General features: G+C 37.3%; 1 protein-coding gene across 8 annotated transcripts in view; it reads left to right on the top strand.

The window, feature by feature from the left end:
* The first annotated feature begins 205 nt into the window (after positions 1-205).
* LOC134754314 (gamma-aminobutyric acid receptor subunit beta) overlaps positions 206-27,357 on the top strand; it is a 55,924-nt gene continuing 28,772 nt past the window's right edge. For 2 of the 8 annotated variants that reach the window (XM_063690564.1, XM_063690563.1), the window contains exon 1: positions 206-580. In XM_063690564.1, coding sequence (XP_063546634.1) covers positions 501-580 — 80 coding nt within the window. In that variant the 5' untranslated portion in view covers positions 206-500. The remainder of the gene's footprint in view (positions 581-27,357) is intronic. The other 6 variants (XM_063690569.1, XM_063690568.1, XM_063690566.1 and 3 more) reach the window with 4 other exon arrangements.

The following is a 27,357-nucleotide window of genomic DNA, read 5'->3' as shown; positions in this document are numbered from 1 at the left end:
AAAAAGTACGGAACCCTCGGTGCGCGAGTCCGACTCGCACTTGGCTGTTTTTTTTTAATTCAGAAAATTTCAGGGTTTTTTGTTATTGCATCTACAAGGCATGTTTTATAAAAACATTACACAAATGATGTCAGAGAATGTTTATTTCAGGCAGTTTGTTTAGTAGACAAATCTTTGGCAAAAAAAGCGCATTGGGATATTTATTAAGTCAGGTGTCGCGCGCAGGTTTGAAGTTTTAATGTGAAGGAGTCCGGTAGTAGTAATTAGGAGGTGAGTACGCGTCGCAGCGGCTGCGGCGGCGCGACGGTCGATAGCTGGAGCGACAGGCGGTACCGTCCCGGGTCACGCCTGCCAGATCGATAGCGGCACGGCGGGGGCGGAGGACCCGAACCCGGCATTACTCGCGCCGCCACGGCAGACGAGACACCTAGTCCGCCGCGAGATCGGCGGCAGGCGAGCGCGGCCGGGGCACGACGCTCCATGCGACCTCCGCTCGCGACATGAGCGGCGCCCGCCCCCGCAGCGCGCCCCTGCTCCTGGCGCTCGCAGCCGCCTTTCTCCCGCAAGCCAACCATGTCGCGTAAGTATACGAGCAATACGAATCCCACCAAATGTGTCGCTCACGTAAACTTTGCTCCAGCATCATAAATAACCATAGCGCGGCAATAAAACGAAATACACGGTTTTTGTTAGTTCTTAGATTATTTCAAAAAATTAATACGGTATACGGTATAAAAAAGTGCTCCTGAGGGTTTATGATTTACATTTTACAATGCTTTGGCCAACAATTTTTTTTTAATTCAAAATTAACCGTTAAAGAACTTAGTAAATTATAATGTTAAATAAATCAAGAGTAACTTATATGTCGCTAATTAGTTTTTACTTTTTATTCAATAGTAACCTATACGACGTGGGACGTGGTGAATAAATATCAACGTGTGAAATGTGATTTGCCTTCACGGTTCTAAATATACTTGACTAAAGATTGCAAATATAGGTGCATACAAGTATACAAATCTTCCTCAAACACGCTGTTCTATTTAACACAAATATGATAACGAGTAAGTTTAATGTAGACCCACGTTTATCGATTCGCCAAAGAAGACACTGACTGTATCGGGACTTCGGTAAAATTCGCGATGCTTCGAGGGCGTCGAGGCATGCTACCTAATAACGTTTGCAGATTAATCAAGGATAAAAAGTAAGGAAACTATAAAGTCATCTATTTATTTCCAGGGAATTTAATTATTTTATTTATTTTTCTTGCTACAAAAAATTAATAAGCATTTTAAGCCAACTAACTATAAGCAGACCTTTTGCGACGAATAAATATCTAGATAATACGATAATCGTTTTTTTATTTTATTTAAGTTGTACTTAAAAGCGCTACTTAAGTCGTGTTTCAGTAACGTCTAAGCGTCACATTCCTGACAAAATGTATGGAATTTGACATTGACCGTCAGTTGTGACGATTGCTTACCGGCAGTTAGAATGCCCTTAAGATATGGTATAAGATGTAACAATTTAAACAAATGATGTGAAACTGTAAAATAATGAGAAAAAAAAACCCATTGAAAGGCTATTTTTTTGACGTAAGTAGTCTAAACACGAGTAGGTACGAGTACCTAATGTGTATTTAACAACTTACCCTACGTAATCGTTTTATATGAAAGGATATTTAACTATTTTTATTCAGATTTAAACAATTCTATCAATAAAAATATTTTTCTTCATGTCAGTACACAACAGAAGTAGTTGGCGTAAACATGATTTTAGAATCCCATCCCAGTAGGCCGAGCACATGATTGTCGCGACAGTATCTCGCCGCGAGATAGACTACCCGTCTTTTACTAACTGTATCAATTAACGGGGGACGGGTAGTCTATGTCGCGGCGAGATACTCTCGTGTCAATCATGTGCTAGCCCGGCAGTTAAGGATGACTCACGTTATAACGGCCCGGGTGCGGGCCGAGGGAACCGACACTTCATTTTCTATGACAGGTGACCGGTGATCACGTGATGCTTTATATAGAAAACGAAGTGTCAGATGCCTGTGGGCCCGGACTCGGGCCGTTCTTGCGTGAGATATCCTTTACCCATTTAATTATTGTACTGATGTTAGATCTTCTGGCAAATCATTTAATATTTTAGATAATATATATGTATTCAATCTAGTGTCATATCTGTTACTAAATTTGGGTAAACAATATTGGTTTTGGCTATGTAGACCCAACGTATATAACTGATACTTGTTGTATAAAGAATAATGATATCAACTATAATAATGTCGTGATCAATGTATTTTTTCGTCATCTCTACGAATAAAATACTAACGATGTTGCAGTCTAGTCACGAAGGAATGACCAATTTTGTTTTTGTTGATGAAATTATAAGTGATATAATATAATTTAGTTGTTTTTTTCTACACGATAGAGAATGGCATAAGTAACAAATTAAAATTTCAAAAATCCAAAACCAGAAAAAGTTATTTCTCCCCATCTCGCCCCATGCATGGGCCCTATGGGCAAGATGGAGCACCACTTTGGGGACAAGATGGGGTACATATCAAAACGGCTTATTGATTGATTTTATTTTATTTTATCTCAACTTTCACGAACTATCTTCACTTTTTTTGTTCCAATACTGTCTGTCGGACTGAAATGTTTTGGCTGCTAACATATAGCCCTTTTTTCTTTCCACCACAGCTTCCACCGCACTTTTCATGCTGTCATCGGACCAATCACCTCTACTAGTTTTTTTAAATATTTCCTCACCATGCCAGAACATGATAAAGCATTTTTACTCGTCTGATATGTTATTTGAAACGGTATTTTCAGCGGGTACCTACCCCGTCTTGCCCGTACCTATAATACCCCGTCATGCCCACAGGCTATTATGAATTTTAAAAAGTACTGGATAAAAGCATTGTGCAATATACAGAAGTTCTTACCTGTTAGCGAAGATATTGTCACATGTGGATAACTTTAAGTCTTATCTGAAATGTTGTCACTTAAGGTGACTGTCCGTTTGTAACTGCCGCTGCACTGCAGTTGCGACGTTACGCGGTGCCGCATTACTGTAGCAGCACGACTGCGGCTGTTGCGGCGTGCAGTCGCGACAGCGTTCGTTGATGGCTTGTCAATGTCAAGTCATATAATGTCAGACGTACAAATATAATACTAATTTACTTTTGTATTTTTACGTGAAGAAGCGAGTGACGATAATGCTACATGCTACATGAAAAAGAAGACCAGTTTGCCTTTCTACAATAGTCAGAGTCCGACGAAGGCAGCTACGCAATATTAATAAAAAAACTGATATTTAATGGTGATCCTTTATTCAGATAATTCAACATTGAATGAGACTTAATAATTGACGAAATACAATCAAATTACTCAAATAAAATTAATGCAGAGGAAAAATTATTCTTAACATTAAGGTAAGTTCACAATGTGAAATTTTCTTCCCCATCCTCTTGCCTAAATGCGTGACCACCGCACACAGCAATCCGACGGAAACGGGACTCATGGAGTTCGTGATATATACGGGGGGAGTGCGCACTTGATCCACCTGCATCACGTATAGGTACTCGGCCGTCAGAAAAGTGCGGCTGGATTTAGAAGTCTGTAATAAACGTCCCCTCAAAACCATGCCAGGTAGGCTCTTTTAGCAGGCCTTTTATTGATTTCTGCAAAGTGATTCGTGGGTTCTGGAGATGACGATGCGACACGTAAGAATAAAATTATCCAATGGTGGGCAGGCAGTCGTTCGGTGTTAGCAAAATATTACAGATTTATCTTTCTAAGTACCATATTAAGCCAATTTTACTTTCCTTAGGTACCAAACAGTGAAGTATGATGAATAAAATAATTTATAATTTACACTTCATATTGTCCAGTTGCAGGTGTGAATGGGCGACGGCACTCTATGATATGACCGCACCATCCATATAAAACTTGACGGGCGAGACAAGAAATCCTTTATGAAGAAAGATATTTCCCTCGCCTTGGCCGATAGAAAGAACTTTTAATAAATTAATTTGAATAATAAATGGTTTCCTCGTGTTGGTGTGAAGAATTACGTGTTGCACTGTAATACAGTTTGTTTAACCCTCATGCCTTGAGACCTCCGCAACTGTCAATATTCTAAATTTTAAACCATTCGCTTCTCTCGTGGTTCAATTTTGTATCGTTTCGTATGTTTGGATATCAATATGTTACCATGAGGTATTAAATAACATCTTTGCCCCTTGTAATAAAAATAAATGATTGCTTCTTTTATTTAGCTCAGGAATGGCTTTGCAATGACAAAATGAGAAATTGTCACCATAAACGACATTATATAATATGATATATTACAATACAATTACAGTTGCCAGGAATATTCGGCAACTATTCGGTATTTGGCCACTTTGCCGGATATTCGGTATTCTATTTGCCTCTCTCTCGCTCGTGCCCTGTCGAGCTTATAGCTATCCTCGCAAAACTACGAAAAAATAAAAGAACAGTTTATTTAATGAATCTATAAATAATATCGTCGTATTATTTGAATCCCTAAATCAATAATCTCAAAATACGCTAAATTTGTGAAAGCTGATTCCACAAATCTGCCTTAAGTTATATACCTTAGTTTTATTGGATGTATATAATGTACAAATTTCTAGAGAAGGCGGAGAATGTAAAGTTATAGCAAGAATAGTGCCTGGGCTTGGGCATAGATTTAATAATAAACTATACAATTATTTTCTGGATCAACAAGAGTAGAACCTAAATCAACTTCAACTGAATGCTACTAAACAAAGCCCTCAATGTCAACCTTACGTGCAGAACATGTTGAACATATAATGTATACACTTTTTTGGGAAACAGGTTTTTCGTAAATTAATAAAAAAGTAAAAAATAAGACATGTTTTATTTTTCACAACTCTTTATTAACTTTAGTTTTGTCCGCCATGATCATGATATCAGCAGCTTGAGCCTTGAACTGCAACTTGTAGGTACCTGGAAATTAGAAATTATCTTTTCAGTTTCATGTTGTATTTTGAATATAACTATGTATTTTTGTATGTATATGATTTATTGCTTGCAAGATGGTTATAAGTTACATATATGTATGTCTGTTTGTTGAATTTAACTTCAAATCAGTAAAACGGAGCTAGTAGCGGACAAGCTGTGTTAAACGGTTTGTCTTTAGATATTCTGGCCACATCATCACAGAAAATAAATAGGTAATAGTGACCCGACCACCAAAATGGACTTTTAAATATTCGTAGTAAAATAATATTAATTTTATACTTACATCGACGTGATCCTCACAGCAATATTGTGTGTAACACTTGAAGTATTCCATTCCACATTTTCATGACAACACTGTCTTTCACGTAGGTCTTCGCGGACTATAATTTTTGTAAATCATTCCCACAAGTGGAAACATGGTTTTTGATATATTAAGCAATCAAAATCTACTGTTTAGGTATTAAAAATTATAAATCAAATCGTAAGAAACTAGCGGTTTAACTGAATTTTTATATTATGACAATTGATGACAATGACATCTTTGACAATTACGTGAGTGACGGATTTATTTACTATGGTTCGATAACTTTTACTATACGATGACATTATTATATTCAGCCTCGCGAGAAGGTCAAACTAAGGTCATCAGTATATTTGTTGAAATATCTTCAATCCTCGATTATTATATCGCAGCAAATGTCGGAAACTGTTTAAAAACCTAATATCTCGAAATGGTTTTCGAAATAGAACATTAAAAAAAATGAACAATCCTAATTAGAGATTGGATTTTGCAAGTAGTGAGTGAGAAGTGTGACTGTGTGCACGTTTCCCCCCGCAAAAAATGGCAGAACGATTTGTACGGTAAGATATCGCTTGGGCTCCTCCCTTCCGACGTGTCGGAAGCCGGTGTTGCTCGAAGGGTTTGCCAGACTATAGTTAACTTCCGAATTTGACACTCTCTTTTTCGGACCTATCATTCTAGTTTCCTAACTGGCTCTGTGATACTCGTATGGCTCAATATAGATTAGCAAAAAAGTTTACAGTAGTACTACAGTCGCCATCAGATATGTCGGAGCGACCGAGGTGCTAAATATATCTGAACATGCACTCTAGCGCCTTGACAATAAAGGCGTGTTCAGATATTTGTGAGCTCCTTGGCCGCCCCGATATATCTGCGATATATGGCGACGGTACCATCGGGGTTGTTTATCCGTGGGTGTAATAACTCCTTAGAACGTAGTGGTTATATCCTCTTTGCTTAAAACTACTAATATCTGTGATCAAAGACAATTCAGTGCAGGTGACAGATTTGACGTGCGGTCTGTAGCCGCAGTTGCAATAATACACCAAATACGCAAAAATGGCCATGCTACGTGCAGTCGGTCTTGTCATTCATTTTACTATGGAAATTGACAATAACACCGACGTGTCGGAGCAGTAGTGCAGCTGCGGTCGGGAAAACGTTAAAATCACCATATTACGTGCAGTCGATATCGTCATTCATTTTACTATGGAAATTGACAATAACACCGACGCGTTCAGGCCGCTGCAGTAGTGTCGGAGCAGTAACGCAGCTGCGGTTGAAAATGGACAGTCACCTTTACGTACACGCTCTAAATTATATGAAGAAATCACTAGATATTTGCAAAAAACTGTTATTTTCGGAAAACAATAAACCGCGTGGTGTAGTTGACGCGCGACGTCAAGTGGTAACACGCACCTGGAGGCCTAGCCAAGGTGACAAGTGTTTGCGCTTCGCCATCGAATCGCTTTCAATTCAATTCAATTTTTCAGGTAGTATGGCTCCATCGATACTGTCGATGATTTCGCCAACGTCAAAGTGGGATCCACGTGGGATCGAATTAATATTTCTTGATTAAAACATATCGGCCATCGGCCATAGCCAGTGCCCAGCATAAACAATAAAATTATGGGCCTCTAGGGCTCTAGCCAGACACGGTTAGAGGTAGAAATACCAAATGCTCTTAGAGCACGACGTTGTTCGGTGGTTCTTGTAGTTGTCTCGTAAAATCGATAGCTGGATTTTACGAGATGCACGTGGACTGCCGGCCGTTGACTCCAATATGGTGATTAAACACGCTTTGAGATTAAATTTCCATTCACTGCACACTACCACATTAGATTACTGTATAATAAAGCTATGGATATTACACATTAAACAATATTAATGAGCAAAAAACAAAGGAATTAATCACGAGGCTACTATCAAGATGGCGTTCGAACCGGAAGTCCATCGAATCGTGTGTCTCTCTATTAGTGTGACAGTGACAGTTGCGTTTCGTTCGCTACGTAGCGTTAGCGATTGGCATGTTGTCTACGGGGCCTGATTAGTTGAATTCTTCGGGATTTAAGCCGCTTGCCCCTTCTTGCCCGCCGCCCCGGCTTGCCCCCCTTCCCCTAGATATCACGCGAACTTCTACTTAACAATCTGTCAGCCAATTCCACATGAATCCCTGTAATACCGACTTAAATCATATTACAACCTATTAAGGTGCGGTGCAAAGGTGGATATCTACGATTGAGCCAGTAATTATAGGTAATAGAAACTCCCATTGAAGGGCGAAGGTACCTTATCCCTAACTATTGAGGCAAATGCAACCTAATTCAAGAACACAAATTGCTATTAATGGGCCCGTTTCTCAAAAGCTTGTAACTTGTAATACAAGCGGATGTCACTTATTGACAGCTTTTGTTAGAAAGGGACTTCCACTTGTATTACAAGCTACATGCTTTTGATAAACGGGCCCCAGGTCAAAGGAAAATGTTAAAGTACAAACGAGAGTAAGTGTGCTATGCGACATTTCCATCCTCACCACTTAGATGGTTGGCAGTCCTCAACTGTGTGTTTCTCCCATAACTTCCTACCTATAGTTCGGACCGATACGACCTTAAGGTTTGACCTTCAAGAAAAGAGCGTAATTTCATATTAAAGGCCGGTAACGCATTTGTAACCCCCCTGGTGTTCCATGTGGGAGTCGGTAATTGCTTACCATCAGGCGATTTGCCTGCTCGTTTGCCTCTTGTATCATAAAAAGAAAAGACAAAATTATTGCATAACTGATGATACTCACAAAATGCATGAAATATTAATTGGTAAATGGTTAAATCTCCTACTTCAGATCGCTAAAATTAGCTGTATTTCAACGATTGAATAAGCCGCGTCAGGTGTTCTATCGATACAGCTTTGCAGACAGCAGACATAACGAGTATAATAGCTGTATAGATATCTAAAGGTTGCCAGTGTGATTCTAAAGTCACAGCTGCCGATATCCGAAATACTGGGGATAGGTATTCAGTTACGTCGGATATTCAACTTCCAACTGTATTTAAAGCTATGCGAAATCCAGCTTTGAATCTATGCGGGCTTTATTGCAATAGTTCGCTTTGAAATTGCCTTTTATCTGCAATGACCATTGATAGCAAAATATTTGACTTTTGTTATTTTACACGGATCTTTACTGCGAAAAGGTTTAGCGGTTTACAAAATACTCAACTGTAGTGATCCGTTAAACTAATCGTGCATATAATGCGTAAAACTATCTTAAAACAAATTAAATTTGGTTCGCGTATTATTATTTTTGAATCTTATTTATTAATCATAATTTTTACTAATGTTCGTTAAATTTATTCAGGTAAGAAATATAAAATAGTAAATAGAAAGTCCATCCATAGTTCGTGATCAGTAACGCAGGCTTCGTCAAGTGGACACAAAAGCGTATTAAACCTGTATTAAACACGCATCATACACAATTTAATATTTCCAAAATCAATTCGGATAAAAATATAATGAAAAAGTACTCTTTTTAGACGTTTTAATCTTTACGCAGTTTTGAATTTTTATTACGTTAGTATTACTCTGTTATTTATTTCTCTGAAAATATTTAGGAGCTATTAATGACTTAAAAAGGCGCCTAAACTAAGTTACTTGACTATTTTAATAACAAAACTTCCGTGAGACACTGACATATTAGTCTGAGCCGGTCCGTCACCGTCAACGTAAGCTCCTGATGACACTACTCGGTACGGAGTGAAACATGCTGAGCGTTTTTCGACTTAAAATACGTGACTGACCCGTTATTAATATATTTAATATTACTTATGTCTATGTTTTTCATTTTTATTGGACTGTATTGTACGCATACTCGTATTTTGTTCCCGTAAAAAGTCAGCAATCAGTAAAATTATGTTTGGAAATAAGATTAAATCAACTTAAATATAAATTAATTTTTAACAAGCAGAAACGTCTGCGATCGATGCTATTAAGCTTAGAATAAATTTAAAAGTGGAAAAATTACTGCCTTGGGTGAGACTTGAGTTCAAGTCATTCTAAGCTTAACTTAAATATAGTCGGTCAAGCAAATCTTGTCAGTAGAAAATGGCGCGAAATTCAATTTTTTTATTATATAATTTTTTATTATTTAATTTTTTAATTTAAGACGATATCCCTTCGCGCCTACCTTTTTTAAATTTGCCGCCTTTTACTACTGACAAGATTTGCTTGACGAACTATATGCATTTTACATTTTACATGTTATGTTTATCATGCGGTACATTAAATGTTAAAAGAGCGAGGAAAATTGTTACCACTTGATGCGTGGGAAATGATGTCTTGTTGGCAAAATTACAAGGGCAAAAATCGGCGGGCGGCTTATATCCAGGGGCCGCGCTGCGCGGTGGGTTAGCTACGCCCTGGCTCCGGGACTGCTTCTATTTTTAGATAGCTGAAAAAGACATCAAGTCCTTTACGAAATACAAATAACATTTTATATTTTGCTCATGCATCGAGTTACACCCGAGCCTTACAACATAATATACCTATTTATGAATATGTATTCTCCTGTTTATATGCTCTTCTACGGATATCTAATTTTACTCATATCCGCGGGTTAAACTTTTTTATTAAGTCAAAGTCAAGCCATAAATATTATGATTTACACCATGGTTAGATATATATGTTATTGCTCATCCAAATTGGAGTTAAAAAATAAAAATAGGGGTTCAATGTCTATTTCCCGGTATCAGAATTAATATATGTACAGTATATTTAATGTATACTCATACTCATACTCATTTATTTATAATAATATTTCATATTACACGTCATAATTAATAAAGTAAAATAATACAATATAATAATAATCAACACATTTCAAATTTCCAATAATTAATAAAAACACATACATGTCGATTCATTTTTTAGTCCTATTATAGGTAGCTTTCGTATTTAAAATATGTGTAGGTATATTTTGGGGCATCCTAGGAGTGAAAGAGACTTCCTGATCTTTGGGCGCTAGAGGCTCACTCGCTCTGTCTCGCAGGCGCGCCGGGTCGCGCCGGTCCGGGCATTCGCCAGCTCCACGTAGCCTTCCTTTTCGTTTTCGCACACCACAGTAAAAACTAAAAACGAGCATCAGTAAAATAAAGTTACATGTTGATAGTCAGATGAAACATTCAGTAAATCCTCGAATTGATATGCAGTGAGTATCGATGGAAGGTATAAGGAATGAGTTTTCCTAAGCCTATCTTGACAATTCGATCGCTCAATCCGGCTTTATATTCTTTTATATCTGTCCTACTTTTAGTAATCGATGTCCGGCATCGAAATGCCTTCTTGCCCTTTGTCGAATTTGAACTGTACTATTTGAACTGTTAATATAGGTACGTAAATTATTGTGAATTCAAAATTGCAAATAATTCAGTAGTATTCTACTTCGATTGATTGTTAAGGTTTTTTTTTTACAGCAAAGATAAAAATATTTTCGTCAAATAATGTACTTAATGTATTAAATGAGGTGCAAGCACAAAACGGAAGCTTTTTATGTCAATACTCATATAGGAGCATTAAGAAATGACTGCTTATTTTCGGCTGTTTAATTTGGTGAGATTTTAAACAAAGCGGTGTAATGTTACTGCGTGGTAAATTGAACTGAGCCAATTGAACCTAGCGGGATTACCACGGCCTTTCGGCTTCATTTATGCATAATCACGTGCGCGAAACCGTTATAGCGAAGGTTGTTAGCTTGCTGCCATTTCATACGGTCGGTCGAATGTCCGAATTATGTCGTTGGCGTAGTTACGTTTTGTCCGTCCGCGGCAATAGCAGCACGACACAATGCCGCAGTACGGTAAGGGCGCGCTCTGACAGACACTGAATACCTACCTAGATCCTTTTAGCTTTAAGTGAGAAGTAAACGATGACTATATCTAGTAACTATAGTAACTAATTGTTGCACCGGAGTAACTCTTGCATAAAACAGAAAAGATTGTAATTAATACGTTTTTATTTTTTATTATAAAATATAATTATATTACTTATTTAATTTATAAATGTATTTAAGTTATCATCGGGGTATTAGAAAACATTTTTTTTGTATGTATTTGTAAAACCGAATATTAGTAAGTAAGTAATGAAGCCAATGTAGAATAAGAATGTCAATTTTATAAGTAAACCAATAGAAAGCAAAATTATAAACCAATTTTCAGTGCTTTTATAACTATATTATAATAGATGGTGGTGGTGGTGGTGATGACAAATATTGAATCTTATAACAAAATCTAGCAAATGAGCAATTTAACCCAATAATGTAGATATTAAAATAATATATGGAAATAATACAAAAACAGGACTTAAGTTTCAAGATTTAAGTATTTTTCCTTATTCCTTACATTTTATCCAAAAAAAGATTGTATAGCAACTATATACATAAACGCAATATTTCAGCGGCAAAAATGCAATTTTCTTGTTTTGTCCATACATTCAAAATGAGCTCTCAGTGACCTTGACGTCACGTTCACTTATCGTTTTGTTAGAAGCGTTTCGCGAGTGAGGTACGACTGTCGGACTTTGACTATAATTTCTGACTTTTGTATTGCTTTAATGCAACGGGTCCCATATAGACATTTGATCCTAAAAATAAACTTGATCGATTGATATAATTAATGAAAATTTGTCTTCTAGCCGATAATGCAGGCACGCCCAAGTACCCATTAGACACACACACGCAATATTATACCTTCAAACTAAGCAAAGCTTGTACCTATAACCTACCTACAGTACCTATAGCTTACGCGGGTACCGTAAATAGAAGGTAACTAAAGCACATCACATTATAACGCAGCTATGCCAACAAGTCTAAATTCAAGTTCGTATAAAATATGTAGGTAGGGGAGCGTGGGGGAATTGGAGCCTCAGATTCAGATTCAGATTATTTATTGGTAAACATAATACAATTTTTTACACGTCATATAAGCCTACTAAGGATATTTATTAATAACTTTTAAATTTGTTGTAATTTTATATCTGGCTATCCATAATCAGAGAAAAAAACACAAAAATAAAATCATAATCATCGGTTAGACACGAAAAACAAAAAAAAATTATTTCGGTCCCATTACCCCGCACTTCGGGTAATCAGAGCCAAAGAACAAATTTTATCTCAAATAGTTTTGAATTACATTTACTAAAGTTTTTACTGTCCAAAAAGCTTTTGTCGTTGTAAGGTCTATCTTTCGTGGCATTTAAAAAGGTAAATAATGTCAAATATATAATAATACAATTATAAACTGCGTTGGGGTAATTGGAGCTAAATTCAACTAGTTCTGCTATGAAGGCTCTCATTAGCCGCATACCCCCCCCTGCAAAAAAAAATATATTATATATTTTTTGACATAACTGTATAATTTATAATCGCATACCATTTTTGACATTTTCCTTGTTTATTATTATTACTATTGGACGATCCTTCTCAGGGGAAATTTTTCATATAATGTATAATTAATGAAATTAATATTGGATTATTTTGCTATTATTTAAATTTATTTCTGACAATCACAATGTAGATTCTTATAAATTGACATTAATGTAATTTATACTGTAATCATATGTTGTGAAATAAATACATCTAATCTAAACTAATCTATATATATATAGATGATTCGCAGTTGCAATTTCAAAAGTAGCGCTGAAGATTAAATAGACTTAGCCATATATTTCGTGTAAATACAAAGCAGTATGTATATATTTTAATGCTTATCAAGAATGATGAAATTTATATATTTTTTATAACCGCGGAGCCAAAAACATAAACATTCGTCTTTTGCAACTAATCGCGGGGAACTACGGGGTTGCCCATAGGAGGTAAGCCCTGGCGAAGGATTCCTGACACTCCTGAATTACATTTGTATAAAATATAAATACTATCATTAAGTAAGTCTATATTGACACCGCTCTCATTACCCGCTCGCTCCCATTCCCCCACGCTCCTCTATACATTTTTTGTTATTAAAGTACAAACATAAAAGTGTAAAGGCTTGTCAATAATCAACGTTAAAAGATAAGTTCAGCTTAGTGCAAGAGTGGAAATAAGTACTATTCGTTTTTAGGGTTCCGTACCCAAAGGGTAAAAAAAAAACGGGACCCTATTACTAAGAATCCACTTTCCGTCTATCCGTCTGTCTGTCTGTCTGTCAGTGTCCGTCACGAGGGGGTCGTCCAGACATCATGTGTTCATATTTGGCCTATTTTTGACCCCCGCTCCCCCTTCCCACTTGGTGATATTTGGTGATTTTAACACGTTGAATTTTAAACATAGGGGCCACTTTTGGAGGGTAAATGAGAAAATATTTTTTTAGAATTATAGGATAAAAAATTAGAAGTTATTCAAGAAAATAGAAAAAAATACCATTCCTCCCCTCTGTCTCCGAAACTACTGGGTCAAAAATTTTGAAAAATTACAAAATAGTTCTTTACCCAAAGATGACAGGAAAACCTATAAGAAATCTATAGTCAAGCGTGAGTCGGATTTAAGAACAAAATGTGGTTAAGATTTTTTAGGGACACAGCCGCAAAGGTTTAAGTGACAGTGACGTGGTGTAGACAACTATTGCGAAGGCCCTATGCCGATATCCGCATAAGGCCGAAGGCCGAAAGCGCCCCGAAGAGGCGTGCTTATTCGCGGCCGCGGCCGAAGGTCGAGTTGCGGGAGGTTAGTGCTCAGACAAAGAACAAACTACAAGTGTTTGAATTCGATGTCCGAAGGCCAAGCCCCGCGTACAGGCCGTAGAGCCCACGGCCCGGAACGTACGACCTGTGGATTCTTTCTGAGAATTCCGCAAGTATCTTGAATGCGAAGGGCCGAAGGCCGAAGGCCAAGCACCGCGTGGGGCCGAAGGCCAGAAGCATCCGAGACAGGCGTGCCTTTAGGTTCAAGCGTGAGTCGGACTGAACACAAAAAATGCGACTATAGGCTGTATCTGGCACACAGCCGCAATGGTACTTGTAGGTACTATTGATTGATTAGATAGGTACTTGTAGGTACTATTGTTTCGTGGTTGAAAACTATATTCATGCAGCTCTCTCTTCGGCCTTCGCTATTAAAATACTTGCAGAAGTTGTGGGAAGCGCGAACCCATTGGACGCTCCGAGCCTTCAGCCCTACACGGAGCTCGGCCTTCGGTCTTCGCATTGGGACACTTATTATATACTATTGTTCGGCATTAAATCTTACTATCCAAGCTACTTTACATAGTTACAGAGGTATTAGCCACCACGCCATAACATTTCCCGTTACATCTGGTTTTTGATCTGACCCATTCGGGTTTTTCAAGACGTTTCACTCACGTTTCTTGTACGAAAAAAAAACATTGTTAAATATTCGAATTTAAACTATCTTGAGACATATTAACTTAACTAACTTATTGTTAAATATTGTATGATGTACGGAACCCTTGAAACGCGAGTCCGACTCGCACTTGCCGTTTTTTGCCGTGTATATTCAACACTAATTTTCACACCCCTAACGGTCTAATGTATTGAGGTTCAGTATCTTTATTGTAACATCCCATCTACCATATGTTCTTGCGAATAAATGATAATTCAATTCAATTCATTATTAAGTGATTTAAGTTATTCTAACGGCTGTTTTGAAAAAATATCGAACCAGACAAACGGCTCAAAAATATGTGAATACGACTTTATAGTCTAAGGTGTAAGAGCGTACACATATTTTTGAAACTTTGCCATGTATATATATAAAATATGTATGCCCTTGACTGTACAGAAAGTTAACTTTTGTACTGTTGGGGTAGTTAATATCAAACTGTAGGTATTAATTTTTATTTTATTATTTCATATCCAAAAGTTTTACGGTATATCCAAATAGTTTTTTTATGTTAAAATATTTGACTTTTTTTTTTTCATTAAATAATATGTTTCCTCGTCCGGGTTGCAGAATGAGTACTCGTATTGGCTTTTTCTGATACGGATTTCTCTATGAAATAACGGTGCACTAGGATTAGTATAGAACTATATTAGTATTCATATTTGTCAAGTAAATGAAATGAAAAATTTACAATATGTTAAGGTTATCTGTACTAATGAGGGGTCTTTCCAAAAAGGCTTATTTCTCTATGAACACCATACAAAAATGTATGTATCAAATTGACTACTTTTATTTGTCAGAGACCTGTGTAAGTATCGGTCTAAATGGTATTAGAAAAAAATGGTTGGAGAGAGCAACTCAAACACGCCACATCGTGATTAAATGGCGTGCGAGGCAATCGCCGCCTTTGGTTCAATAGAAAAAGTGAACCAATTTTGTGGCCTGACTTCAAAAGAAATAGTACTAATAAAAAGTATAGAATAGAATAGAATAAAATAATTTATTGACAATAGAAAACAATTTTACAGACACATGGATACAGTGGATTCCAAACTAGGCTATGCCTGTGAATTGAGCTCCTAAAATGCAGTTGCCTCTAGTCACGACAATCTATTAGTCACGACAATCATTGTACCTATATTATTTAATTTTCAATACCTAGTAGTCATTCTTACAAAGTAAAATTTTTAAATGCTATGAAGTCTAACATAAGCTATAATATATGTAAATCAAGAACTCCAGTGCGCTTATTAGCGCAATAAATAGTTAGATAGTTAAATACTATTGTATTTAACTTTACTGCCAGTTTTAGTTTTCAGTCACTTGAGATTTTATTCTGTAATTTTAGAAGTGCAAATACATTTTCTCTTTGTCTAGGTTAAGGTTGACTAAAAGGGAGAGAGGCGGCCTCGATCTCTAATAATAAATCCTTACATGTTCAATTCTGTTTTGCCGCATTTTATTTTAGTCCGACTGCGCTTGAACACAACCTTAACCGATGTGAACTAGGCTTGTGGAAATAGATTGAATCAGTGAACTTCACTATTAATAAAGACCTGACCTTCTCCACAAGTCTATCTAGCTCCCCTCGGTTAGACATAAAAAAACTTTACACTTAATTACCACCTGAGGTGTCTATTCTTTAGGACCATGTTCCCAACTCTGAAGTCCTGCGTCGTTCCACCACGACCACTGCTTGCCTAAAGCTATTCTCTACTCTGAGTTAGCGGTGGGTAAGCGGAAGCACGGTGGTCAGCACTTGCGCTAAAACGGCATCTGAGCGCTTGCGCCATCGACATTGAGCGTTGGGAGAAGCTTGCTGGAAGATGGTCATCTTGGCGTTCTACCACCCATAACGGTGTCAAAACATTTGAAGATAACCGCCTCACAAGCCTAGACATAAAACGCCAGATGCGGAAAGAGAGACCTAAGCCCTCCTACGTGTACACGTTCAACGCAGCTGGCCAACTTCATTGTCAGATTGTCACGCGTACAATAGAGTATTTAAGAGCAAGTTCGGTCTGGCCAGCCACATTATGGCTCACGCTAGACAACGTCCATAATGTTTATTTAGGGTCGCCGTCATCGAAAACGATGAGGAGGACTATATCTAGCTCCCCTCTGTTTAGAACTTGTGGACATATGTATATTTCAGATTCAAGGTGTTTCTTGAGCTCCAGTTAAATATCGCTGAAGTTCAAAGAATTCAGCAACGCTTTGAAGATTTTGTACTACTACTAAATTGTCATAGACGTTAACAGTTAAATATCCTTACAAAGTAAGTTATTTACATCGCTTGTAAATGAATCAATTTGACGTCCATATTTGAATCGCTTGCGTTTTTAGGGTCCCTAGTCAACTAGGAACCCCTTTGCTGTTTCGGGGGTCCATGGGCGATGGTAATCGGTGATCACTTACCATCAGGCGATTCATCTGCTCGTTAGCCTCCTATATCGTCCGTCCAAGGCTTTGCTCACTGATCGTGAGTGCTAGAAACCTGCAAAATTTGCCATGTATATATATTCAAATGAATCATGCCGTCAAAGTAATTAAATAAAAACTAGAAGAAAAAAACCTTTTTTTCTAGGGTTCCGTGTCTCAAAAGGAAAAAACGGGACCCTTATATGATCACTTTGTTGTCCGTCCGTCCATCCATCTGTCTGCCAAAACCCTTTGGCAACGGGAGGTATCAAGTTGAAATTAAAACCGGGTAGGTAGTCAGGTCTACAGTCCCTTGTCGCTGTAAAAAAATCCCCTCCGGCCGCGATGGCAACTGAGTTTGGTAACCAGTTGCTGGAACTAAGAATTTTTCAAGTATGGTTACTTACCAGGAATTAACATTCTCAGTTCATAACTAGGAACCATAAAGTTGTCAAAAAAAAAGTGGGTCTATGGGTAATTTATGTTTACCATGATCCCACTACACTGTTTCTTTTCCAAAACATTCCCTTCACAACTTAACTAGAGAGAGCCCCGTTCCGCGGGGCTCCTATTTCTGGGCGGTTTGTCCTTCGGGCATCTGAAGCTACCTAACGAACCTTACCTACCTACCTACGCTTTTTTCCCCGAAGTGTAATGTCACACTAAATCTAGGTAGGTAAGTTAGGTTCGTTAGGTAGCTTCAGATGTCCGAAGGACAAACCGCCCAGAAACAGCTTCGCGGGGCTCCGTCTAGTTAAGTTGTATTGTATTGTAGTTCGGGCAATTTTCCGCAACTCAACAACTGGCGCGTGACATGGGGGGTGGGCTAGTCCTGCCAGCCCAGCTCCTCGAGGAAACCTATCAAACCTTTGATGTTGAGTAGGACCTCGGGGAGGTCTCTCGGGGATCCGAGATGTTTTGCCCTGTATGGGGCCACTCCGCTGCATTCCAGCACCACGTGAGAGGCTGTTTCCTCTGTCTCCATGCATCCTCTGCATAGGGGACTGTCTGTGACACCTGTTATAAAAAGATGTTTGTTAAATAGTCCATGACCTGTTATCATGACACTGGTTACCATGCTCAGTCGGGTCTTCCCTAATTAAAGGAGCACCCTTGTGAGCTTTCCGTTGATGCCAGGCATGGCTTGTTTGGCCTGTCTGCATCCAGTCTGGTTTAGCCAATGTTCTGTGTGTAGTTTCCCTGTTCGTGCCAGCAGCATTGAGCGTACCTTGCTAAACAGTATCGGAAGGGTCGGTTCTGGGCTAATCGCACCCGCACTCGATCCTTGCCTGGCAAGCTCGTCCGCAGCATCGTTACCCCGGGAGTCTAGTTAAATTATAAAGGAAATGTTTTTTGTTAGGAAACAGTGCGTTGGGACCATGGTAAAAATTAATTACCCGTAGACCCACAAATGGTACAAATGAACTGTCGTGCACTAGAATACATCTAGCCTTAAAAAGGTTGGAATATAATTATGGTTAATCCTTTAGTAATTCTGGTTGAATAACGTTTTTTTTTCTTTTTCGGCAACTGGTTGCGAAACTACAAAGGTAAAAGATAACAGTTGTGTAATAAGAATATTCATTCGTCTTTGGCAACTGGTTGTCTAACAAGAACATTCAATACTTTTCGGCAACTGGTTACCAAACTCAGTTGCCATCGCGGCCGGAGGGAAAAAAAAAAAAAAAACTTAGTTAACGTCAAAGAAAGATACGGCCGTTTAGGCCACAATAAAATGTATATATATATCGGCATCATCGACTCTCTCGAGGGAATCAAAATTTATATGGTACTTGCCTTTAACCTATGCTATGAAATATGGCAAGTAATATCGTCTTGTACTTGAACAAGTACAGGTAAAAATCTGAAAGTTATTCATATTTATTTATTTATATAAGCCTATTGTCCCACTGCTGGGCAAAGGCCTGTCTCCTCCCTTTCCAAGTATCCCGGTCTTGACCCGTCTCCCGCCAGTTCCTGAAAATCGTCGAGGTCATCTCGGGTTCGATTTTCTAAAAATTATAAAATTGAAAAAAATAAAAACAAAATAAAAATAAGTTATATTTGCGCCAATTTATTACATAACTTACTTCATTATGCAAAAAACAGGAAACTCTATTATGGTGAAACTTACTTAGACTCTACTCTAAGTACTAACTAATACTTCGTACTCTAGTCATGTAGGTACACAAAATACGAGTATTTAGTGCACTAGCGTTTAACTACAGAAGTTGATATACCTACATTTAGATACCTATATCAAAGCGGCCAAGGTGTTACCCAATCTGATACTGAACTACTGATATATCTGATAATTATATTGTCTCGATATATCCTGCTAATTCCCAGGTGCCTTCTGCGGTAGCACGGTCGCGTTTTTATCGCCTTTCACCATGCCTGTCACGTTCTTACAAGTAGATACATGAAAAACTGTAATAGATGTCATATATTAAAGAAAAAGTGACGAAGCCCTCCAGTGGTAAAGGCCGGATTCGAACCGGCGTCTTTAGCTGTCGCGGCTAACGCCATGAACCCCTAGGCCACCTCGCCACGGCGGTACCCGTCCCAATTTCTCGACTATATGCCATCTTAGCAAGACTAGGCGTCTTTGAAGTAGGTACATATTAAGTGCGAAATGACAGGCATAGTGACAGGCGATAAAAATGCAACCATGCTGCCACCGCTGAAAAAAAAAAACATTCATCCTTTAATTTCTTCATCATTGCTAAATATACCTACATATGTACCTATTATAATTATATTTCTCTCTTCGATTGATCAAAACATACAGTTTCACTTTATTTGGAGGAACATTTGTCATAATAGTATCAGTGACTAAGGTACGTTTCCACGAAAGCTTAGCATAGAGATAAGGCGTGCAATTGTAATATATAATATACTGGTTTTGCAGGACGCATACTGTTTTGAGATCCACAGGTATGACGGTTTGATGGTGACATTATCGAATCAGAACTCAGTTATTTTTTATTTAATTCATTTTGGGGTTATACTTTCGTGATTTACTATTTGAAGAGCGTCTTGAGCGCAAGATCGCAGGAAGTTAGTATATGGACAGGTGGGTGCCCGGCATTAGAGCGCGGCCCGTAGGTACGTCGGGCTACACCCGATTTTTAGTACGAGGGCATTTTCGGTGCCCGGCATTGTAGCGCACCCCGTACGTTGGGCTACGTCCGACGCAATTAGTATAAAAGCGCCTTCGGTGTAACCACCCTATAACCAGCGGATAATCAAGACGATTCGAATGACTCCTCATTTGTCAAATTATAATGCGTACTTTTGAAGTTGAGGGAACAGATGAACATACATACATACCCACATACATACTGGTCTAAATCATAACCCTCCTTTTGCTTTGCCGTAGTCGGGTAAAAAATCAAGATTAAAGATCCGCAGCCAGCATTCCTATCGATGAAATTGAATAAATTCCGACCTTAAGTAAATTATCAGTTTAAGAGTACTATTAGTTATTCTGTGGTTTAAGCGCGCCTTATCTGATCAAATAAAAAGGACTAGATAGCCTTTAAAAAGTGTAAACTTGGTAATAAGGAAATTAAAATTAAAAGTTACTCTTTAATCCTTTGCTCTTTAATGAACAGACTCCAGAGGAGTAATCAACTGTTTTTAGGGTTCCGTAGCCAAATGGCAAAAAAAGTAACCCTTATGGATTCGTCATGTCTGTCTGTCTGTCTATCCGTCCGTATGTTACAGCCACTTTTTTCCGAAACTATAAGAACAATACTGTTGAAAATTGGTAAGTAGATGTATTTTGTGACCCGCATTAAGAATTTCACACAAAATAGAAAAAAAAAACAATAAATTTTGGGGGTTCCCCATACTTAGAACTGAAACTCAAAAAAATTAAAATCCATGGATAGGTCTTCAAAAATTATATTGAGGTTTCTAATATCATTTTTTTCTAAACTGAATAGTTTGCGCGAGACACTTCCAAAGTGGTAAAATGTGTCCCCCACCCACCCCCCCTGTAACTTCTAAAATAAGAGAATGATAAAACTAAAAAAAAAATATATGATGTACATTACCATGCGTTTGCAATATTTATTTTTTAAAATATGATTCCACTCCAAAATGTCGTTTTCATGTATTTTATGTAATGTTCTTTCATTTAATACCCCATAATTAGAACTATTCTTTGCATAATATGAGCGCATTAAGGTAGAATTGTTGGCACGCTTTAGTTTTTTTTGGTACAACTTCCACAGTTTTTATCAGAAATTAAAGTCAAAGTCAAAGTCAATATAATCTTTATTCAAATAGGCCTAGCAACAAGCACTTTTAAATTGTCAAGTTTTAAATATTACCTTAATCTAAATATCAGAACAATTTATTGATGCAGTTATTATTATTCTTAAAAACATTGAATTGTTATAGATATGTCAAACTTAATAATAAGAATTCACAAAAGGATCGTCAAACACCAAAATTGTATAAGAAATACTAGTCTAGAAACTTTCTAGAATAAAAATCTAAATGTCAAAAAATACAGATTACCTAATATAGGTATTCATTGAATTATCAATTTCATCATTATTAACACAATAATAAATAATTAATTATTTTCAATCACAATCCCACGTTAATACGATAATAAAATTTTTAGCTGTGACGTATAGTTGAATAACTGGTTTCTTTTATATTATACGCAACATTGTCATAACGTTTTTAGTTATGAAATATATATACATGAACTTTTTTCATAAAAAGTGTTTTTTCTTTGTTTGTAACTTAAAATATATTTAATAACCTTTCGTCTGATGTAGCACACGTGTATAGTTATAATTTACTTATGGTAATTCCGCCATGTAGCAGCCACTCAGCCGCGTTTTGTGGTCAGGGCCTAGCGTTGTGTTTGTAATTATAACACCCTCGAGGGACTTCGTAGTTGTCACAGTGCCCTGTTTAGTTAATCAGTTAAAGAGATGCTCGCTAAATTTAATCTGAACTTCGTTTGTTTGATATGGTGAGGTGGATTCAAAATATTGAACATTTATTTATATATGAATAAATATGAGAAGGTGTGAAATTTGTTTCGTTTAAATGACAAATCTTTAAAGTGAAAGCTTTAACTGCCATAGCGTATATTCGTGTTTTAATTTATAATATTTACCTAATTATTTTTAGGGAGCCTAGGTACGACAGACATGTAAGCACTGCGTACTTACCTGTCAGCTCATCATATTTATGACAACCCTGATTACTTTTCTTTATTAGTACCTACCTTATTCGTTCCTATTGACCCCGTAGCCACGAATACGGATGTTTGATAAAGTAAATATTTTTGGATACAATCGATCCGAAAAAAAAAAAGTGTCCCCCTCCCCCCTCTAACTTCTGAACCATGGGTCCAAAAGATATGAAATAATTTTTAAGAAAAAAAAACCGACTTCAATGGGGGATGCCGTTGAAAGTTGAAAGATTACTTGTTGTTGATGGTGCACTCTTAGATTCCAGACAAAGAAATGAAAAAGACAGCATCTTTTGCCTAATTATGTAGAAAAGGAGGTGAAACCACACTTTTCTAGCAGCATTTCGTTTCTGTAAGGTTCGCAGTTCTAACCTAACCTAACCCACTTTTCGGATAGCATTTCGTTTCTGTAAGGGCCACAGTTCTTACCTAACCTAACCTACTTTTCTGATAGAAGTTCTGGTCTGTGAAAATCGCAGTTCAAAAACGCCCACCCACCTAACCCACTTTTCTAGTAGCATTTCCGGGTCCGGGTCTGGGTTCGGATCCGAGTCCGGGTCCGTGTCCGGCTATCCGGGTACAAGTTTGGGCCCGAGTTTGGTCTGGGTCCGGGTCCGAGTCGGGTTTCGGGTTCAAGTCCGGGTCCGAGTTCGCTCCGGTTCCGAGTCCGAGTTGGGTTCCATGTCCAGACCCGGGTCCGGGTCAGAGTCCGGGTCCGAGTCCGAGTCCGGGTCTAAGTTTGGGTCTGGGTCCATAACGAAGAGAACAAATCGCCAAACATAAACTATGCGTCATTAAAGAGTTCCATTCTGATCATCATCAGCAGTTCCACTTCATCAAAAGTCACTTTTATAAACGGAAATGCTGGATTTGTTGATGAAAATATAAAAATCACTATATGTATGCCTTTCACATTTGAGGAGTTCCCTCGATTCCTCATGGATCCCATCATCAGAACTCGAGCTTGACAAAAATGTGTCTCGAAAACCTAACTTGCTTAATAAACATAACGAAGAGGACAAATCGCCAAACGTGAACTATGCGTCATTAAAGAGTTCCATTCTGATCATCATCAGCAGTTCCACTTTATCAAATGGACGTAGTTACGCGAAAACGTTCCAACCCACAAGTCACTCGAAAATGAGTTACCATAACCAGGGTACTATTTTTGACATATTACATCATGTGCATACAAAGATGCTAGTATTTTTAGGTTAGTTTCATCAATAAAGTTTGACCCAAATGTTCCAACCCACCATTATGCCAAGGACGTGTACTCAAAATAAAGTAAAAACATTACATGCATACTGAAACATATTGTTAAAAACTCTTAATAGAATAACATATCGTTATAATGTTCCACCTTGTCTTGGAACATTGTACTAAATTCATAAAACGCACATTTAATTGTTTCTTAAATGATCCATGTGGGTTGGAACGTTTTTGCAAAATCTTTATACACTTTTTATTCCTGCAAAAATGTTCCATGTAATTTGAAACCTTTTAGATTAATCCATACTGTTTTTTTAAGCTGCGAAGACTGTTCTAAATAAATTGGAACTTTTTATTATAATATATTATTTTCTAATTTTTTGCTATAAACGATCCACATATACTTGATCCATTTTTGCTATTAAATATGTTCGAGAGAAAAAATATTTTTTACCAAAATAAATAACTATGGTATATTTAAGTTTATGTATTTAGTCAAAAGAATCAATGGACTATTTACAATAAATGTGGCAACATTATTACTCTTTGCTCCCGTAAAATGACAACACCAACGAAACGCACACGTGAAACGAAACGCCGCCGCGGACCTACTTGTCATCGTAGTGTGAAAACAAATGCCGCCAAAGTAAGACGTGCTGCCGTGTTGTCTTCTTAAATTGGACGTAGTTACGCGAAAACGTTCCAACCCACAGCGACCCCATTTTGAGATAAACGCAATTTTGTGTTTTAGTGGTACACTTTTTCCCTGTAATTATTTCAGGCAAATACTATGGTTTTACTGTGGAATGCCAAACTGGTTATTGAATGATATGCATATTTTTTGTAAATACATAATACAAGGGGCATATAAATAGGTAAAACGAGTGAAACGTTATTGCTAAATTTAATTTTGTATGAACTTTGTTAAATAGCAATTATGCATAAACGTTCCAAAACGAATTTAAGTGTATTATTTTATAAATATATCTAAAGTAAATTTAATATGTAAAATAATAAATAACAATGAGGAACATACAAAAACAAAAAAAAAATTGAAAATGTATTACAAAAAAAATAGGACGTGATCTTTTGAGCTTAGAACCTATGCCAAAAATTAGCTGATATGGTTCCAAAAGTTATCAAAAACTTATATTAAACATTCAATCATCATCGTATTCTATGATCTCGAAGTCCGGTACTCCACCAAACCCATCAACATCATCAGTAGCTTCTTCATAACATTAACATTATTAAAACCTGTAAAAAAGTTAAACCTCTTCAAGTTTACAAAATGACAAAGACTGATTTTTTTAGTTCAACTAAACTGGAAAAGAAGATTATCAATAGGAAGAAGTTTACAGACTCATCTAAAGTTAGTTGGCTACATACAAAAGAAATTAAGTTGGATAAAGATAAAATGTTTTCTATTTTTATGCGGTCTACGATGGAAGACGATTTCATACATAAATACATACATACATACATATAATCACGCCTATTTCCCGGAGGGGTAGGCAGAGACCACGGATTTTCACTTGCTACGATCCTGACATACCTCTTTCGCTTCCTTCACTTTCATAACATTCCTCATACACGCTCACCGGTTTACGGTACTCTTGACCTGGCCTTTCTTCAGGATTTCCCCGATCTGATCAGAGAAAGTCCGCCGAGGTCTGCCCCTTCCAACTCCCGTTTCTACCTCTCCCTTATACACTCTCTTTGTTAGCCTTCTTTCACTCATTCTTTCCACGTGTCCAAACCATCTCAACATACCTTTCTCAATTTTTGTCACTACATCTTCGCTCAGTCCACACTTTTCCCTTATCACACTGTTCCTAATTCTATCTTGTAATCTCACACCACACACACTTCTCAACGCTCTCATTTCCACTGCATTCACTTGGCTCTGATGCCTCTTCTGCCATACCCAACTTCCGCTACCATACATAAGTGTAGGCACCAGCACCCCTCTATGCACAGCCAACCGTGCCTTTTGCGACACCTTCGTTGTCGACCAATGAGTTGAAAATTGATAAAAGAATAAAGCGAGAACTGCAATACATAAAATAATCTGATTTTTGTTTATTGTGGCCTAATGGCAAACCGATTGCTCCAGCGAAATTAGTGGACTTACAATCCCTGTACCACTACATACCTGAAGATTGCCTTCAGTTTTATAGAACGCTTCAAAGTTCTGAAGAAGCTACTGATGATGTTGATGGGTTTGGTGGAGTTCCGGACTTCGAGATCATAGAATACGATGATGATTGAATGTTTAATATAAGTTTTTGATAACTTTTGGAACCATATCAGCTAATTTTTGGCATAGGTTCTAAGCTCGAAAGATCACATCCTATTTTTTTTGTAATACATTTTCAATTCTTTTTTGTTGTTTTTGTATGTTCCTCATTGTTATTTATTATTTTACATATTAAATTTATTTTAGATATATATTTATAAAATAATACACTTAAATTCGTTTTGGAACGTTTATGCATAATTGCTATTTAACAAGGTTCATACAAAATTAAATTTAGCGAAAACGTTTCAAACTCGTTTTACCTATTTATATGCCCCTTGTATTATGTATTTACAAAAAATATGCATATCATCCCATAACCAGTTTGGCATTCCACAGTAAAACCAATAGTATTTGCCTGAAATAATTACAGGGAAAAAGTGTACCGCTAAAACACAAAATTGCGTTTATCTCAAAATGGGGTCGCTGTGGGTTGGAACGTTTTCGCGTAACTACGTCCAAATGTCACTTTTTTAAATGTAAATGCTTGATTTGTTGATGAAAATACTAAAATCACTATATGTAAGCCTTTAACATTTGAGGAGTTCCCTCGATTCCTCATGGATCCCATCATCAGAACTGCGTTTTGACAAAAACGGGACCAATCTGTATGTATATACTTACAATCAAAAAAAGAATTTTAAAAATCGGTCCAGAAATGAGGGAGTTATGGAGTAACAAAAGTTCCATAAAAGCTTATGGCGAACATGATCAGTTTAGCCGCGCGTTTTTGAGTTATCACAAAAAGTCTTCCCTTCATAGTAAAACGACGTAGCTAGGAAGGTACTCCTTTTTGCTTGTTATGTAGATGATACTTAGTAATAGCACCCGTTCAAGGTCTATTATGAATTATGACGGATGGGTAAGTACGGAACCCTACACTGAGCATGGCCCGACATGCCCTTGGCCGGTTTTTTTTTAATTGATATTTAGCCGAATTTATTAAGAAATATTTTATTATACCTATGTCGATTCCCAAAGATGAGACAAAAGTTATTAAACCTTAACATTTGTGGCGCTCATTTCAACAATTTTGAACCTATTCCCCCTTTCCTTATTCACCTTGGTTGACGATATTTTTTATAATATGATTAGGTATGCTGCCGCCGCCGGTCCTGCAAGTGTTTTTTACAATCGTGATAAATAGTATTTCATACAATCGTGATATAATAGAGAGCCGATCGAGTACCGTGTTTAAGCAACGAAGCTTGCTGAGTTGCTTAAGTAAGGTAGGAGATTGAAAAGCTTGATTATATCACTATTGTATAGAATACTTTTTCTACGAGACAAAAAAATTATACTTTCATCTAGTAGAATCATAAAGGTAAACAAACCAAAAGTATACAGCTAAGATACGCGACCTGCCGTCAGGCCGTTTTGTTGGGCAACCAATTACAAAGCAGATGCGACGCAGCAGCGTGTTTAAGTAGGCTAATTTGTAGAAATATTTTATCGAAATGTATGAAGTTCTATTATCAAAATTTTTATAATTGACTAAACCGTATC

The sequence above is a fragment of the Cydia strobilella genome, chromosome Z (genome assembly GCF_947568885.1).
Source record: "Cydia strobilella chromosome Z, ilCydStro3.1, whole genome shotgun sequence".
NCBI lineage: Eukaryota > Metazoa > Arthropoda > Insecta > Lepidoptera > Tortricidae > Cydia > Cydia strobilella.
The sequence above is the reverse complement of the archived record's forward strand: the minus strand, read 5'-3'. Positions and strand labels throughout refer to the sequence as shown.